Below are 16,518 nucleotides of genomic sequence, written 5' to 3'. Positions count from 1 at the left end.
GCTTCGAGGTCACCTGGGGCATAAAGCTGTTGAGAGTTGGTCTGAACTAATGGCCAGGCTCAGTGTTGTTTGCTGGGCATAGCGGTACCTTATTGTTATTGAAGAGATTAAAAAAAATGGTGACATAAAGTGAAATGGCGCCTTCAAAATAATCAACGGGAGAAGGAACTGGAGGTAGAGCACCTCCAAGTGGTAGAGCACCTGGCAAGCAATTAGTGCACCTGATAAGTCAATTCGTTGAATTCAGAGAGTAAAGAGTGAATGCCTCAAATTTGGAAAGACTGAAGCAACAAGGCAAGGGAGGCTTTGCTTAGTGTAAGAAAAATCCCAGTTCACCAGATAATAAGGGAAAATGGAAGAAGGGTGTGTTTGTGTGTTAGTGTTCTCACTTCAGTAAGAGTGAACATGAAACCCATTTTGTGTGCTGTTACTTGGACTTTCTCCACTCAGGGTAGGTATTCTTCTTGCTGAGTGAAGTCTCTATTTTCGGTTATTTGTTGGTTAATTAGAGCTAAGTGGACTGCTTCACTTGCCTTTCAAGTTCCATCCTCAGATGTGAGCCTTGTGAGTAGCTAGGATTGAAGGAGTGAGCTGCGTGAGGTGTTTGATATTCATTTTGCCTGCCATTGTTGTCAGTGATGTGATTTGAAAGGTGTAGGGGTGGTGAACAAAGTTTGTCATGGAACCTCTGTGAAGGCATGGGGGACTGACTGGGGGTTGTGTGTATTGCAGACACCGTTCTGTTTGCTGGGGGAAGTTTTCCAAGTGGTGGAAGGAGTAAGAAACTTGTTTTTTAGTAGGATCTAGCGTTTTCCATGTAGTTCTCGCCATAGTGTAGGAACATGGTATTAGATTTGGATCATTCTTTCTCTGAATTGTGTAGCTATGTCACAAAAGACCCCAGCGAAGTCTATTACTGTGAGTGACCCCCTGAGACCCCAAATTGGGGCTAAGAGTACGTGGGAAATTTCGTTCTTGAAGCTACTCCCCGCATGCAGGAGGCCAGTTTGCATCGTAAAGTGGCCAACGTCGTGTCATAGTGGTGATCTCTGCTGGATCCTCGTTAGGAACTAGGTACAAGAGGTTCCTGACGGTTCATTAGTCTGGAAAGCAGCAGCAGAAAGGGTACTACCTGTTCTTGCAATGTGCCCAAGCGTTTCAGGACGTGGGTTCAGCCATGACAGTGAAATTGCAGAGAGACCCCTGGGGGTAGCATCCCTTTTGCGTTTCCTAAAGAGATGTGCGGGCCCCGGAGGTCCTGCCCGCCAGCCCTGGCGTAGCCTTGAGCGGGCAGTGCGGGTATCCCTCCCAGGGCTGGGCCCCACCCGTGTGTCTGGAGCTGGTCCGGGGATGACTGCAGAGGCCTGAAGGGGCGGAGGGGGGGCGCCGCTTGGGGGCGGGCGGAGGCTGCAGCGCGCGCCTTTTTGTGCGCTCCTGGCACCTGCGGGATTGGTTGCGGCGCGTGCTGCCGTCGGAGTGGGCGGAGCCAGCCGCGCGCGCCGCTCGGTGCCCAGTCGCAGGCAGGCACTGCTGCAGACGGAGCGCACCTCGCGGCTGCCAGGCGCCTTCTAGGGAGCGCGGCGCTGGGCAGAGCTGCTTGCTAACTGCTTTCCCCCCGGTTCTGGGCTCCGCACTCCCCACTCCCCGCACCCTCGAGCTCTAGCCTCCCAGGTGACTATGAGCTAAAAGCCTAACGATCCTGCGCCCCTCCGCGCAGTTGTGACCCCACTCACCCACCCCTGAACCCCAACCCATTCCTTTTTACAGCTGTCCGCAGCAGGCTCTGTGTGGCCCCCAGACAGCCGCAGCGATGGGCATCCGAGCCATGCTGCGAGCCGCCGCGCTCCTGCTGCTCATCAGGACTTGGCTGGCCGAGGGCAATGACCCCCAGCCCACCCCACACTTCCAGTTGGAGTTCTCCTCCGCCCTACCCAAAATCGTCGTGGATCTCTTCAAGTGGTAAGTGGGTGCTGGCCTTGCTGGCGATCGGGGCCAGCAGATGACTTTCGGCCTCTTGGCCGAAGGGGGGCGGGGAAGGGGAGGAGGGCTCGGGGTGGGCGTCCCAAAGATTAGCCAGCGATCCCGACTGCCTGACCCTCAGGGCAATGCGGTGGGAGGGGGCACAGTTAGTTAACACGAGTTAGTTAAGCACACTCGTGTGCTTCAGCCCACCTGTTACTGCAGCGCATGACTGCACACCCCCCCTCCCCGCTGCCACCCACGCGTGTGCCTAAACCGCAGTCTGGAGCAAACGATGGCTCCCATCTCACAGTCCACTGGACCACTGACTAGCGATAAGGTGCCAGGTACCTTTCTCGGGTTACGTTTTTTTGGAACAAAAACGATGTTTGTGGTTGCAACCGGGGGATGGGAAATTCACAAAACAGAAGAGACACCTGTGGAGTGCACATTTTTATCCATTCCTCGAGGCAAATAAGTCTGTGGGTGTGTGTCTGTCGGTCTGTCTGCCTGTGTGGCTGAGAGACTCTCCTTTGCCACAAATAGAAATAAAATGATCCTAGTGGACTTTGGTGCTTAATCCTGTGAAAACATTTGAGCACATGTCAGGTTTTCTTTGCAATTCATTTCAACTTGATTTGTCTCTGGAACTGTCTGAAGCGGTATTAAGCAATCTTCTTTTACATATAGATCACACAGAAATATGTATTTGTGGTGGCCACAAATCCAGAGCACTAACACATGAGAAATGTATGCATGGAAACAGGCGGGAATGCAGTCCTTTAATGTGGGGAAAATTCATGTACACAATGCAGAATGGAGCAAAATGAAATTTCATTATTGAAAAAGATAAGCAATAATTTTAAAATAGTAAACCAGAAATGAACATGTATTTAGATTAAAAGGGCTGAGTTGGGGAGGGGGGTTGGAGAGTTTTACTTGAGCACAATTCGAGCACATAGCCCTGCAGTGCCCTTAATCCAACATATCAGACTATACCAATGAATATGCACGCACACACACATACACACACACACACGACGGAAGACATATTTGATTAGGCAGTGCATCAAAGATCTGAAGAGTTGCACTGATGTCCAAGGCCTTTTATTCACAAGGCCTTTTGGGGAGCACAAAAGCACATCTGAAGGTCTATTTACTGGGTGGACAAATTAGAGAATCGTTAATAGCCATCTTTCTGCAGAACTGAGCTGGATTCACTTACAAATGCTCACTCCAAACAAAACCCCAGGCTGGAAGCACATACTGAGGAACAGACATGCCTGGCCCCAGAATGGATCTTTTCAAGGATAGGTCTGACCCCCAGCTATCTGAAAGGGTTTGGTAAAATGACAGCCACAAATCTCTCCTACATAAAGAAGGTTCATTCTCATGCCCTGTCTCTCTTCTCTCTGCGTCATATGCCATATGCCAAATCTGAAAAACAACAAAGGTGTACAAAAGCAAGGTTGACATAAACATGGAAAACAATATGCTCAGACCAGGCACAGGGAATGTGGCTTGGACCTGGAGAATATTCACTCCACTCAGGACCACAGTGAATGGGAGATGAGTTTTCCTGGGGTGACCAGGTACTACTAGAAGAAGAACCCCCACCAATCTACAAAGAAGATCCAAGCGGACCTCCCGAGGTGGGGGTCTCCGTAAAGGGCTAATATAATAGAGCTTTCTGAGTATCCCCACTTCCCAGTGTTTCTCGGGTCCTCTTGTCATATGGCATCCCCTCCTCACCCACCTTCCAGTCCTTGTTCCCCAAAGCCTGGTGAAAGCTAGGAAGGGGGAGGGGGAAAAAGAGGCTGCGTCACTGCTGGCTGCTGGCTGACTCACTGCCTTGTGCGGGGAGGGGGAGAGCACATACACATATGACTTGACATGTCTGCGCATGAACAGGAGCAAGGAAGGCTCTGGAACCTCAGCCAGTGACAAGATGGCCACAAGTGAAGCAACATTTTACTCATGACTTCTGTCTTTCAGCAAAAACTGCGCACATGGAGCTGTGGTTCAAAAGATTTTGGACAGAGTGCTGTCGAAATATGATGTCCGTCTCAGACCCAATTTTGGAGGTAGGTCATGTGCATACTAGATGCTTTTGTGTGAGGCACAATAAAGCGAAGAAACTGCCAGCTAGCTCCACCCTATAAGCTGACCAGGGACACTTCCCCAAATCCTACCTACACCTGTGCCTCCGCAAATCCTGTTCTCCTGAGCCTGCAGAGCCCTGGAAGGGAGCACTCCCAGGCCCCGATCCTCAGCCTTTTCCCTCTGCCCCGAAGTAGCCTTCATTTCGCTGCCTTCATGTGCAAGAGACCTTGTGTCCCCTCCTCACTCCCGGGCTCCCTTGCAATGTTGTGTGTAGGAGCACCACACAGTCTGTGTTTGAGCACACTCTTTGCACCCTGGGCATGCTCCCTATTCTGCTAGATCAAAAGTGACACCATGCTCTTTTCTGCTTCCTTTTCCTAACCGACCTAGGTCTGAGGTCTGTGACTCCTGGTTGCCTAGGCCTTTCACATCCTGCCAAGTTCAGGCCATTCCACACACTGCACTCAGTGTGATTGGGGTTTTACAGCTTTATGTAAATTGCCAAATAAAGTCCAAACGAAACACCTTAACCCCACACTCAGATCTCCAGCACAGAGATGAGCTGGTCCACTCATAACTGTGCAAGCAGCACCTTTTCTGTGCTGTGTGGATTGCTAGGGAGAGAGGTCAGGGTGTCTAGCAAGTAGAGTGGCACGCCACAGCCAGCATCCACTTTCATAGCGTAATCCTTTGGGTCACTTGTACCAAGCACCCAAGAAAAACAAGGCAGAAGCTACCGTATTTTTTCCTTGTCTCATACTTACATGTTTCCAAAAAGGCTGAGGAACAACAATTCAAGTCCTACAAGCACATTCTCCCAAGTGTTTCAAAGCCATGCTGTCATCTTTACAGGTATCCAGTGGCAAGGGAGGTCATAGGGTAAGAATGAATCTTGGAATGGTCAGATATGCTTGGTCCCCAATACCTCTGAAATCCTTCACTGCTATCTCTCACGGGAAGGAGAAGAGATACACTAAGCAGGCAAACATGGACATTTACCATCTTTTATGGGACAATGTAATAAAAGATGGGCACCTGCATTCATGAGGCCAAACAGTACATAAAGGTAGCAAGAGAAGTACATCCTAGCAGTTAGACAGAAGAGGGCGCTACAGGCTGTCAGGCAGGAGTGTTGTATGGTAGATGTGGATACCTCACTTGACGGGCAGGCCAGGAACTCAGGACATCCTATAGAGATACAGTAGTAAAAGAATTGAAAGGTAGTAATCAAAAAAGAAAAAAATAGGTAGTCCCAGCAACCTGTCACTTGAAAGCATTTTCTTGATTTTCTTCAATAGCTCTTAATATGGAATCTGGGCTGTACTTTAAACACAGAGGCCCATTGATACTCCTTCCCAATAACAGTTTTCTCTGAAATTCCCCACTCCCCGTGCATCCAGCATGGAATACGTTCCGGGGTTAATCTCCTTGCATAGAAGCAATGCACATGTGCATACTCAAAGGGCCTGACATAAATACTTGACACTATACGGTGAAGGAATTCATCAGACATATCCATCATGAGATACCTTACTTAGACAAGCTCTTATCTCACCTAGCCTATAATGTAGCCCGTCTAGGTACAGAAATTAGAAAAAAATACCCTGCCTCTGGGTCACAGTGCCCCCTTGCCCTTTCAGTTGGGAGACCTTGGAGACATGTTTGCCCTCACTTTTTGGATCCTCATCATTATGCCCTAGGAGAAGGAGTTTCCTGATTGACCGGGAATAGTTTGGGGAGGTTTGCCATGAAGAAAGGGGCTGCCAGTCCAGCAACTCTGGTTTGTTGACTGCCTAACAGAGATTCCAGCCACTAAAGTTGTGGAAGTGGATTAAACTCTGTTTTCAGAGACCCTGTCACTACACGGCAATTTCCTGGGGCTTGTTCACAATAGTCCTGAATGTAGAGTCTGGCCCGGACCCTAACACAGTGGCTCATTTAATTCTCAGCTGCCCGTCATGCGCCTATTCCCAATAGCACTTTGCTTTTTGAAGTACTGGGCTTGGAATAACACATTTTCCTCTTTTCAGCACAGCTGCTGGGCAATCAGCCTGCAGTGAAACCAGCAGGCCGAATTGCAAGCATCATGCGTGTTTCCCTAGCAGCAGTGTGATGTAATACACAGAATAATAGCTTTGCTTGCAGGGCCAAGTGTAGACAGCTTTGAGCTGACAGGGAAGAATAAAAATGTGTTTGTCCACAGTGCTTTACAGTTTACAAAATGTTTAGCCATTCATGATCATATTTGAACAGTGCTAATATCTAGGATACAGAACACTGCTACATGCACACAAATTCATACTCACTTGCACACTCAGGCTCACACAGGTACTCATTCACTCACATGAGCTCATGCACAATTCATTCACACATATAGACACAGATCCTGGTCACATATTCACTTAAGCTCACACATTAGCACATACAACTATGCGCACAGTACACATGAACACATATTCACTCATAGAACCATGCTTATAGATACAATCATGCAAGTTCAATCATACATTTATTAGGTCACACACCTACACACCTGCCTGTGATCAGGCACAAATATGCCCACTTAGAGGAGCATCAAAGTTCACTAACACACATGAACAAGAACACTAACATGCTCACACATATACGCAAACATTGTGATACACTCATTCACACTCACAAGCCCACTTGCATACTTTAATGCACAGCAATGTATTGACACCTAAACGTGCTCCCAAGCACAAAAGCTTTCAACAACTTAGTTACACATGTAAGTATACACATTAATACATTCAGACACATTAATATAGTTATACACATAGTAACACAAACACAGATGAGTGTGTTCACACATTCACTCACCTGTAAACATGCTCACTTATAACAATACAATCACAACTTAACTGCCTCCAAAAAAGCTGAACAGGTTAGTACACACATCAACAATATCACATATTCAGTGACACAAATATGCCCACGTATCCAAACACATTATCATATGCCTCCCCACATGGACGTGTACACACACGCACTCATGCATGTATCCAATGATGCGCAAATTCACTCACATACAACTACTTCGACATTCACACACGGAGAAACTTGTCACATAGTCACACACAAATGAACATGCTCACATGCTCCCTCACATCAAACCTGCCCACATATACAAACACATATTTATTTAAAAAGACAGACATTAAGGTACTCCTCATACACTCACACATGAACATGCTCAGCCTCACTCATACACAATCACACAACGAAACATACACCCATGTGAATCTTGTCACCTACACTCCCATTCACTCACAATCTGAAACTGCATATGTATATGCATAAACAGTGTCTTGAATTCACTAACACATGAGCATTCTGTCACCTGAATTGCTCCGAAATTTTCATGTACACATACATGTGGACACATCATACAGCACAGAAGCATGCATACATGTACTAGTGCACATATGGACATGCTCGTGCTTTCCACGCATGCACACAGGTCCTGACATATACAAACATGTGCGTGAAGTCATTGGCTCACAAACCTACTCCCATACACTCACGAACACACTCACATGTACACATCCATGCCTCCATGCTCATTCGTGCCCATAAGGCTCACACTCATCATTCACACATGCTCACACTCACATTCACTTTCATACAGGCATGCTCATGAATTTCTTCATGTAAGAATACACATTCCCCAACTTATGTAGACAGGGTGACATACACAGTATAACAGACACAGCTTGCCAACACACACATGCTCACATAGTCAGTCCTTCATGGTGAACACTTTCACAGTCATTCACACATTTCCTTCCACACGACGTAAGAGACTCATACACATGCTGACACATTCACTCATACACTGCCACATTGACCCAAACATGAACACACTCACAAACTCATTCATAAACATAAGCATAACCTTGGCTCCACTTTCTGACACCATAGATTTTCGGCTCCGTGTCAGTACTCTTTAAAGAGTGCATCCTTTCCTATTTTCTCTCTTTTTCCCTGACACCTTGGTTTTAGCAAGGCCAGCCCTTGCTCTTGTGTTTGACCTATGTTTACTATGACATTAGTATTATCTGTATCCTCTTGTACCCAGGAGGAAACTTAAATCTCAGAGAGGTTAGGTGAGTTGTCCAAGTCACACAGCTAACAAGTGCCAATGTAGATTCAAACTTGACTAACGCGGAGCCTGAGTTGTGCCCTTAAACTTTATCACAACCGTCAAATAATAGTGTTTTCCTGTACTGTAGGTGCCCCTGTGCCTGTGGGAATATCTATCTATGTCTCCAACATTGAACAAATCTCTGAAATCAATATGGTAAGTGTGCTAGTTCCAGCCATGCTGCTGGGGACTGGGAGCAATAGACATGGAAAAGAGTCATAAAGCAGCTCTATTCTAATCTATAACAAGACAGACATGAAAAAAAAGTAGGTTTTGGAAATAACAAGCCCCCTGGAATACGATGTTAATTAATTGAACTTTCACATACTGTATCCAGAAATTTACTTCTGAATGAATGACAGAATCAAAAATCCCAAAATTGAGCTGTTGCTCAAATGGGAGACCACCAGGCTACCGCTTTAGCACAAAAAGCTAAGGGACAGCCCTCGGGCTCTGTGCCCGAGCCACAGTGAAAAGGAGCAGATTATGTACTGACCAAACTAGCAAAAGTCAAACATCAAACCATGGCATGATTGGTGAGGTGCAAGCCTTAGCGACCTTCCCCAACTCTTCATTGTGGTTTAAGTACATATGCTGCTTTTCAATTATTATATGAAAATATATATATGGAAGTATGCAAGAATGAACATGAATAAATTATAGTTATGCATATCTACCTCCGTTGATCTCAGTATTAAATAGAAAAACAAATTACAATTATATACAGTATGGTTCCATTTGTATGAAAAAATTTAAGTTCAGCTAAGAAGTTGAACTTCATAGATATGTGTGTGTGCACATGTGTAGACATAGACTTTAACTCAAAGTGAGTACATTATTATTATAAAAACTAGAATAATTGTTACTGCTAGGAGGTATTTGAAATAAGTTCAGAATGGGACACATTGGGATTTGCAAGTTACTGATAATTTGTTTCTTAACCTTGATTTTAATTACAGAATGTTTATCTTATTATTCTTGTATAAACATGTATAGGTTTCATGCACTCATTTGTACTTATGTGTTTCATATAGTAGCTTACATGTATGGGTACACAGTCATATGTGCACATGCAGAGAACAAAGAGCTAGACAACCTCACTTACAACTAACATTCACCGTTTTCTCACCAGGACTATACAATCACAATGTTTTTGCATCAGACATGGAAGGACTCACGGTTATCATACTATGAAACCAACCTGAACTTGACCCTGGACTATCGGATGCATGAGAAGTTGTGGGTCCCTGACTGCTACTTTCTGAATAGCAAAGATGCCTACATCCATGATGTCACTGTGGACAATCGGGTGTTTCAGCTCCACCCAGATGGGACAGTGCGGTATGGCATCCGGTGAGTTCCCCTGGGAGTCTGGAAGATCTCCTCAGGCTTTCTTCTTCATAAGTCCCAAATCTCTTGATGCCTTTCTTTCACTCCAAGTCTCTCTCTCTTCCATACATATAGGTCAGTCCTTAGGATTAGTTATGCCTCCCATCTCTGTAGTGTGGTCAGGAATGGTTGCTTGCCTGGGACTTACTTTTTCTTTCTTTCTTTCTTTCTTTTATTGTGTTCCTTGGCAGACTTACTACGAAAGCAGCCTGTTCCCTGGATCTGCAGAAATATCCTCTGGACAAGCAGGCCTGCAAGCTGGAGGTGGAGAGCTGTATGTATTCCTCCTATGAACCCTTCTCCCTGCCCTGCTTCAGGCCACAGGACTCACGAAACCAAAGGCAGAAGTGACAGTGAAAGGGGGAGCATATGTTCTTTATTCTGCCCTGCCCCTGCATAGGCAGATGATCAGTATAGGAATGGTAGATACATGGAAGGTGATTGGTATGTGCACGTCTGTATGCAGCATGTAGGAGCGCGTGGCATTTAGGTTGTAACCAATCCTGTTGGGACATCATACCTTACTCTTTGGGAACTATGTATAAGCTCATTCCTTACTGACTAAGAAACTCTAAAGTCAGTGAGCTCTTTCCAACTGTTCACTGTGTATCTCATGCTCGCACTCAGCAAGCGCCAAAGAATTCCCCGAAATCACAAGAGGCAACAATGCTTTGATTTGTCACAGACTGCTTTGGTGTGCTTATGGCTACTTCCCAAGACTGTTTGTCTTACTTTCCCAGATGGCTACACTGTGGAAGACATCGTGTTATCCTGGGAAGACAATGAGAATGCCATCCGCATGGCAGAGTCGCTGCAAATCCCTCAGTTTGCTTTCCTGGGAAGGACAATTACTAGCAAGGAGGTGTATTTCTACACTGGTGAGTCTCTTTCCTTCTCTCCGATATCTTGTACCTTTTGCACAACTCTGAATTCTTAGGGGCCTCTGCTTTTAGTCTCTACGCTCTGCTGCCTCCTTCCCTAGTTCCCTCCTTCTGGACAGAAACACCAAAGGTAAAGTGCCAGTGGCCACCTGTGTAAAAGAAGAGCAGGTGTAGAAGCACATGGCCAAACTTAGAGCACTGACAGCTGGAGGAAAGGATGCATGCTCCTCTTAGCAGCAGCTTCCTCTCCCTCTGCTTGCAAGTCGGAAGCATCTCTTCTCTCTTCCGTTCCCAAAGGTCGGCTAACATGGAGTAAGTGTGAAGGAAGGGGGAAAGGGCAGACATGGAACGTGTGGGCCTGACATCAGGGTCTCTCCTGACAGGTTCCTACATGCGCTTGGTACTGAACTTCCAGGTCCAGAGGGAAGTCGGTAGTTACCTGGTGCAAGTCTATTGGCCCACAGTCCTCACCACCGTTCTCTCCTGGATATCTTTTTGGATGAACTATGATTCTTCTGCAGCCAGAGTGACAATCGGTAGGTCCTATCTCAGGGAAGTACTTGGGTCATTTTTCTCAGAGAAAAAGGTTGGGAATAGGAATAGAAACTCGGAGCAGTATGTGACTGCCCAGTCAAAGAAAGAAGGATTTTTCCTTATTCTTTTCTTTTGCTTTCTTTTTGTTCTTGTGGTGGTGATGGTGGTTGCTCCTGGGAGTTAAACTCAGGGTCTGGTGGCTACCACTCTGCCACTTTGATCCACAGTGCCCCTTCCAGTTTTCTGCTGGTTAATTGGAGATCAGAGTCTCATGGACTTTCCTTCCCTGGCTGGCTTTCAATCACAATCCTCAGAGCTCAGCCTTGTGAGTAGCTAGAATTACAGGTGGGAGCCACCAGCATCCGGTGTAAGCAAGGATTTTTCTACTATGCATTATACAGGTGCTAAGCCAATCCCTAGTGGGCAGACTGATACTGGAGACATGGGACATGTTGGGTCCTTCATATGATCATTCATTTTTTATTGCATTCATAGAACTTTTGTTGCAGATATACCAAACAAGTAATAAATTTAGGTCAGAAATGCAATAAAATAAATACTGATTGTGAGAAATATCCTAGTTAAGCATCAGGGGTCTTCCAGAGCAAGACCTGTTTTGACCAGTATCTAGTGGAATGTTGAGATGCAACCTCTGAGAGTCTAGAGGAGGAAGTGACCCAGGTCTTGCTGGCTGAAACTGTTGTTCCAGAGGAATTGTCATGCATTGCAGCAGGCTGAGACAAACTTTACGTTTCCCAATATAGAAATGCTTGGATTAAAGACCAAAGGGCAATAAAAGAGATTAAATCACAAGATACCTGAAGCAGGAAAGCATCAAAAAGACTGCTAAGAAAAGGTTTTCAGCAGAAAGCCTAAGAGATTACTTCCCCAGGGCTTATCTTCCTCTTCTTTGAGGCAGTCTCCCCTGAATCTAAAAACCACATTGTGGACTCCTAATATGTGTACAGTGTTTCAGGGTTCAGAAAACTTTCCCAGATGCTACTAGATGATCTGTTCACTGAGAGGCATATTTGCAAAAGGTGGGGCTAAACATGTAAATCGTCATGAAGCCTTGGCTAGGGATTTGGAACTTGATCCTAAGAGCAACAGAGAGTCATCAAAGTAGTAAAGCACAAGCTGGGTTTAATGGGGATGGAGGAACCAGGAGAGCACAGTGGGAGATCGTCCCCCACCCCGGTGGCTTTTGATCACTTCCTGTGGGCTGTAGGCCACCACAGGACACTAAGCCTGTGCTGTGTTGTTTATAGGCTTAACTGCAATCCTTGTCCTGACGACCATCGACTCCCACCTGCGGGAAAAACTTCCCCATATTTCGTGTATCAAGGCCATTGATATCTATATCCTCGTCTGCCTGTTCTTCGTGTTCCTGTCCTTGCTGGAGTACGTCTACATCAACTATCTTTTCTTCAGCGAAGGACCTCGGCGCCACCGTAGGCGACAGAGGAGACCCAGAAGAGTTGTTGCCCACTATCGCTACCAGGAAGTGGTGGTGGGAAATGTTCAGGTTTGACTTTTTGACTGGCAATCGGTTTTCCCTGAGCACCTCTTAAGCCCAGGCTTAGTGCTTAACTCATTTGCATTTCATATTTCCTTTCATTCTCATACATGCCACATGCCTGCACAGCACACACCCACAACAGATAACCAAGGAATAGGACTATTTTACAGCACTCTTTTTAGGAATGACCATTGTCCAACGTCATGAGGCAAGAAGTAACAGAGCTAGATTTCTCCAGATCTTTGGGCCAAATTTGCTCTACTTTGTATGCTGCCAGAACAGGTGATGAAGCCAGAAGGAAAGCGGGCACAGGGAGGCTGAAAGGAAGACAGCCACCAGAGAGGCTGGCCTGCCCTACCATTCCTTCTTTGGCACTTCAGACTCCCAAGGCCATGTTGAGGCTTTTGCTTTGGGCAGTATGTTAATATCCAGCAACCTCCCTCCTTCACAGGGAGCCCAGCCTTGCCTGCCTGAGCAGCCTCCAGCCAGCACACAGCGCTCCCAAAGGAGCAACTGCCCCCAGGGAGATACAGATTTGGCTGCAGCCATGACCTCCCTTGCATGCTACCAACCTCTTGGTCCTGTTTCTCAGTCCCTTGAGCTCCAGTGACCCCCCCAAGAGGAGATGGCTGTATTTGTCAAAGACATCAACAATAGCATTTCAAGTGCCGATGAGGAAAAGTCCCCTCCCTTCTCCCTTCCCCCTCAGTCCATATCCACTTAGGTGATAGGAAACTGATGAGCCTATCCATTATCTCCTCAAAGGATGGCCTGATTAACGTGGAAGACGGAATCGGCTCTCTTCCTGCCAACCCTGTGCAGGCCCGCCTGGCAAGCCCAGAAAGCCTCGGCTCTTTGGCGTCAACCTCAGAGCGGGCTCCTCTGGCCACCCCGGAAATCCTCAGCCCACTATCTTCTCCCTTGGGCTGGGCCCAGCTGGCCACTGGAGAAAGTCTGAGCGATCTCCCCTCCACCTCTCAGCAGGCTCTGCATGCTTATGGCTCTGGCTTTGCCAGTGTGCACTCTGATGACTCTGTTACCCCTGTCGAAATCCACAATCCTGAAGAGGCCCATGGGTATGCTGAAACCTCTGATGATGAAGACTATGAAGACTATGAAGACGACATCCTGAGCCTGGATGAGACCCAGGACCATGGCCCCAGCAGTAGCCTTCTGCTGCCCCATGGCCAGAGGTGTGTGGAAGAAGAAAGCTGGGACCTTGATAAGATCCAGAGCTTACCCGATGACATCAATGATGAGAACACCAGCCTTGACCTTGAGGAGCAACACAAGGGCAATACTGACAGTGTCTGGAGCCTTAAAGATGATGATTTCCTGGCCTATGACCAAGAAAAGGACAGTGGCTCAGATTCTGAGGACAGTCGTCCCCCCAGCCCTGGGTGCTCCTTCACTGAAGGGTTCTCCTTCCACCTCTTTAACCCTGATTATGTCCCTAAAATTGATCGGTGGTCCCGGGTCCTCTTCCCCCTTTCCTTTGCGTTGTTCAATGTGGTTTACTGGCTCTACCATTTCTATTAGTTCCCCGTGGCCAGAGCAGCATGGGACACCTGCTCTGCTCCCTTCTCTCAGTTTTGTTTTTCTTCTTTCCTCTATTCATTTTATTTGGTGGTTATTTTGGCAATCTAATCAGTTCAACACTTCTCTTTATTATCATGAGGTAGAGAGTAGTTGAAGGAACATGATCTGGCCAGAGGGGAAGGAATTGAGGAGAGTTGGAGGTAAATAGCACATTGATTTCCTTTTCTGCTAGAAGACTCTCGCCTTTTCAAACACTTCTAACAGTTAATAAGCATGGAAAAGCCCCTGGAAATGTTTCGAGATAAGCCAGGTTGGGAAGAAAAGTAAGGATGTGAGGCTTGCTCACACACATTTCTGGGGGCTTTTGTGTCCCTTGAGGTATCAAATGTTCTTTTTCATTACTCTTTTTCTTTGTTCTTTATTTTTCTTCCTAGGGGTCTTGGACCTTTGTGGGAGCAAACCAAGCTAGGCTGGGCTGGGATATACAGGTAATGTGTAGGCACAGCTCGGAGGTTTAGTGAACTGGCTTTAAGAAACTTGGGGAGCATTTGTAAGTGCCTTTTGCCCACAATTTTGGGTTGCCTTGAGGGTAGAGTTGTGGGGTTGGGAAGGGAGTGTGGGTAGGGTTCAGAAGGAGAAGACAGGACAAACAGGAAAGCATGGTTTTCTGGTGGTAGCGGGGGGTGGAAAGGTGGGGGGAGTGATAGGTCAGAGATTGCCCAGGTTCAGCCAGCTGCTCTGAAGAGAATAGAAGATTCTCTTGCCTGTAGTTCCACTTCAGAATACATGACAGTATACACTCAATGGTTGTGTCCAATCAGGAGTTAACTTTCTCTCAATGGCTGAATTGATCACATCACTGTGTAAGTACTTGGTGAATAAGCATTAGTTAGCAAAGTTCAGACTGGCTGTTTCAACATTTGACCTAGAATCACAGATGGAAACCTATTGTGAATCCATACACTAACCCTTTCTAGCTGTCTAGTGTATAGGAAGTGTCAATGAGCTCACTGACGTCACATCGCTGGACTCTCACAGGAGCCGTATGAGCCAAGGACGACAAAGCACCTTGTCCCCAGTGTTCCAAGGAAAATGTGGAGCTTTTCTGCCAGGTTTAACGACACTTGCTGTTCCTCCTTATCCTTCTAAGTCTCAGTTAACGCTTTCTCCTTCCTTCCCTCCCCTTTGCAAAGGGGGTACTCCAGCAGAGGCAGGCATCCAACCTCATTCTGCAGCTCCCAGAGCACCTCTTTAGGAAGAAACTGCTGAGCAGTCATTGAGTATGAACTGAGCAGGTAGAGAGTGTGGTCCGACCTGCCCAATGGGGCTCCTAAGGAAAGTAGGGTTGGCCTCACACCTCTTTGCAGCTGTGCCAAGCACTCAGCCCATATTCCCCCTTTGTCTCTAGGCAGCCTCTCCTTCAGCCCCTTATACCTCTGCCTTTCCATGCTTTTAACTGTGCTTTTGTGTGGTTCTGTGTATCCATGGGAGTGAGTGTATGCATTGAGGTAGGTCTACAGTATAGTCATTTAAGAAGCTAAATAGTACTTTGTCCATGTAAATCTCTATTGATATGTATGGAAGGTTAGCTACAATGTGTGTGTGTGTGTGTGTGTGTGTGTGTGTGTGTGTGTTCTCCCCTGTGAAACTGTGGCTTACATATGTGTATGCTTGTCTTTACACATGATTGTAAATGTATTCTGTGTTTGTGTATATAATAATTTTATATCTGTGTACCTGACTTTTTCAACTTTGAATGGGTGTGAAAGGAGGTACCTCTGGAATCAGATGTGTCCTCTGTCGGTAGCTGTTCCACAACTATCAGAATTTTCATGGCCTGTTACCACCATGAGGGAGCAGAATTTATTTGTATTAAGTGGTCAACTAAGTGTTTTTTTCCAGTTCCCTTGTTCCAGGAAGCAGTGTTTCCTGGTTCCCATTCACTCCATGCCTCTCCCTCTGTCTGTGCTGTTTCCCAGAGGAAGTAAATGTAGTCCTGACAACAGTACTCTGTGGGTGGAAGTGTCCCATTTGTAAATATCCACACTAGATATACCTTCAAAAGACTACTTTGCCCTTACGTGCTGCAATGAGAGCAGTTGAACGCCGCTGCAACTCATAATGTGTGAGCTTGAGTGTGAAAGTGATGTGGAGATTTGGCAATGACGTCTTTTTAAGAACTTGAATCTTGGCTTTGGTCTTTCTAATTGGAAATTGCCAGATCTCCTCTTGTTGTATTCTGTGTGTAGTCTGTTGCCAGCATCCCCGTAGAGCCCAAGCCTCGGCTATCCCCACGCCCTTCTCCATCTGGCTGCCTATGGCCCCTCCCGAATGTTCCCCAGCAGCAAGTGTGCAAGGCATCTGGCCAGGTTCTCTTACATTTGGCCAATCAAAGAGCACTTGGTAGTTTGAATATTGGGCCTTGCTGA

At 46.5% G+C, this 16,518-nt stretch overlaps 1 protein-coding gene across 2 annotated transcripts; it reads left to right on the top strand.

The window, feature by feature from the left end:
• The first annotated feature begins 1,621 nt into the window (after positions 1–1,621).
• Gabrq (gamma-aminobutyric acid type A receptor subunit theta) lies at positions 1,622–14,563 on the top strand. 2 transcript variants are annotated; one of them, XM_048336178.1, is made up of 10 exons: positions 1,622–1,671; positions 1,768–1,959; positions 3,955–4,043; positions 8,316–8,383; positions 9,390–9,580; positions 9,808–9,890; positions 10,357–10,494; positions 10,881–11,033; positions 12,300–12,556; positions 13,316–14,563. In XM_048336178.1, exons 2-10 carry the CDS (start codon positions 1,811–1,813, stop codon positions 14,087–14,089), a joined length of 1,902 nt encoding a protein of 633 aa, XP_048192135.1. In that variant the 5' UTR covers positions 1,622–1,671; positions 1,768–1,810; the 3' UTR covers positions 14,090–14,563. The 2 variants fall into 2 exon arrangements, with proteins under 2 accessions (XP_048192135.1, XP_048192134.1); XM_048336177.1 differs by having other exon boundaries at positions 9,360–9,580.
• The last annotated feature ends 1,955 nt before the right edge of the window (positions 14,564–16,518 follow it).

Source organism: Perognathus longimembris, chromosome 28 (assembly GCF_023159225.1).
Source record: "Perognathus longimembris pacificus isolate PPM17 chromosome 28, ASM2315922v1, whole genome shotgun sequence".
Lineage (NCBI taxonomy): Eukaryota > Metazoa > Chordata > Mammalia > Rodentia > Heteromyidae > Perognathus > Perognathus longimembris.
Note: the sequence above shows the minus strand (reverse complement) of the source record. Positions and strands in the feature narration are given on the sequence as shown.

Excerpts from the sequence above, each read along its gene's own strand:
- Gabrq (XM_048336177.1), top strand. The coding sequence starts at position 1,811 with ATGGGCATCCGAGCCATGCTGCGAGCCGCCGCGCTCCTGCTGCTCATC. Across the intron at positions 1,960-3,954 it reads GTCGTGGATCTCTTCAAGTG|CAAAAACTGCGCACATGGAG; the intron begins GTAAGTGGGTGC and ends TCTGTCTTTCAG. Across the intron at positions 11,034-12,299 it reads TGCAGCCAGAGTGACAATCG|GCTTAACTGCAATCCTTGTC; the intron begins GTAGGTCCTATC and ends TGTTGTTTATAG.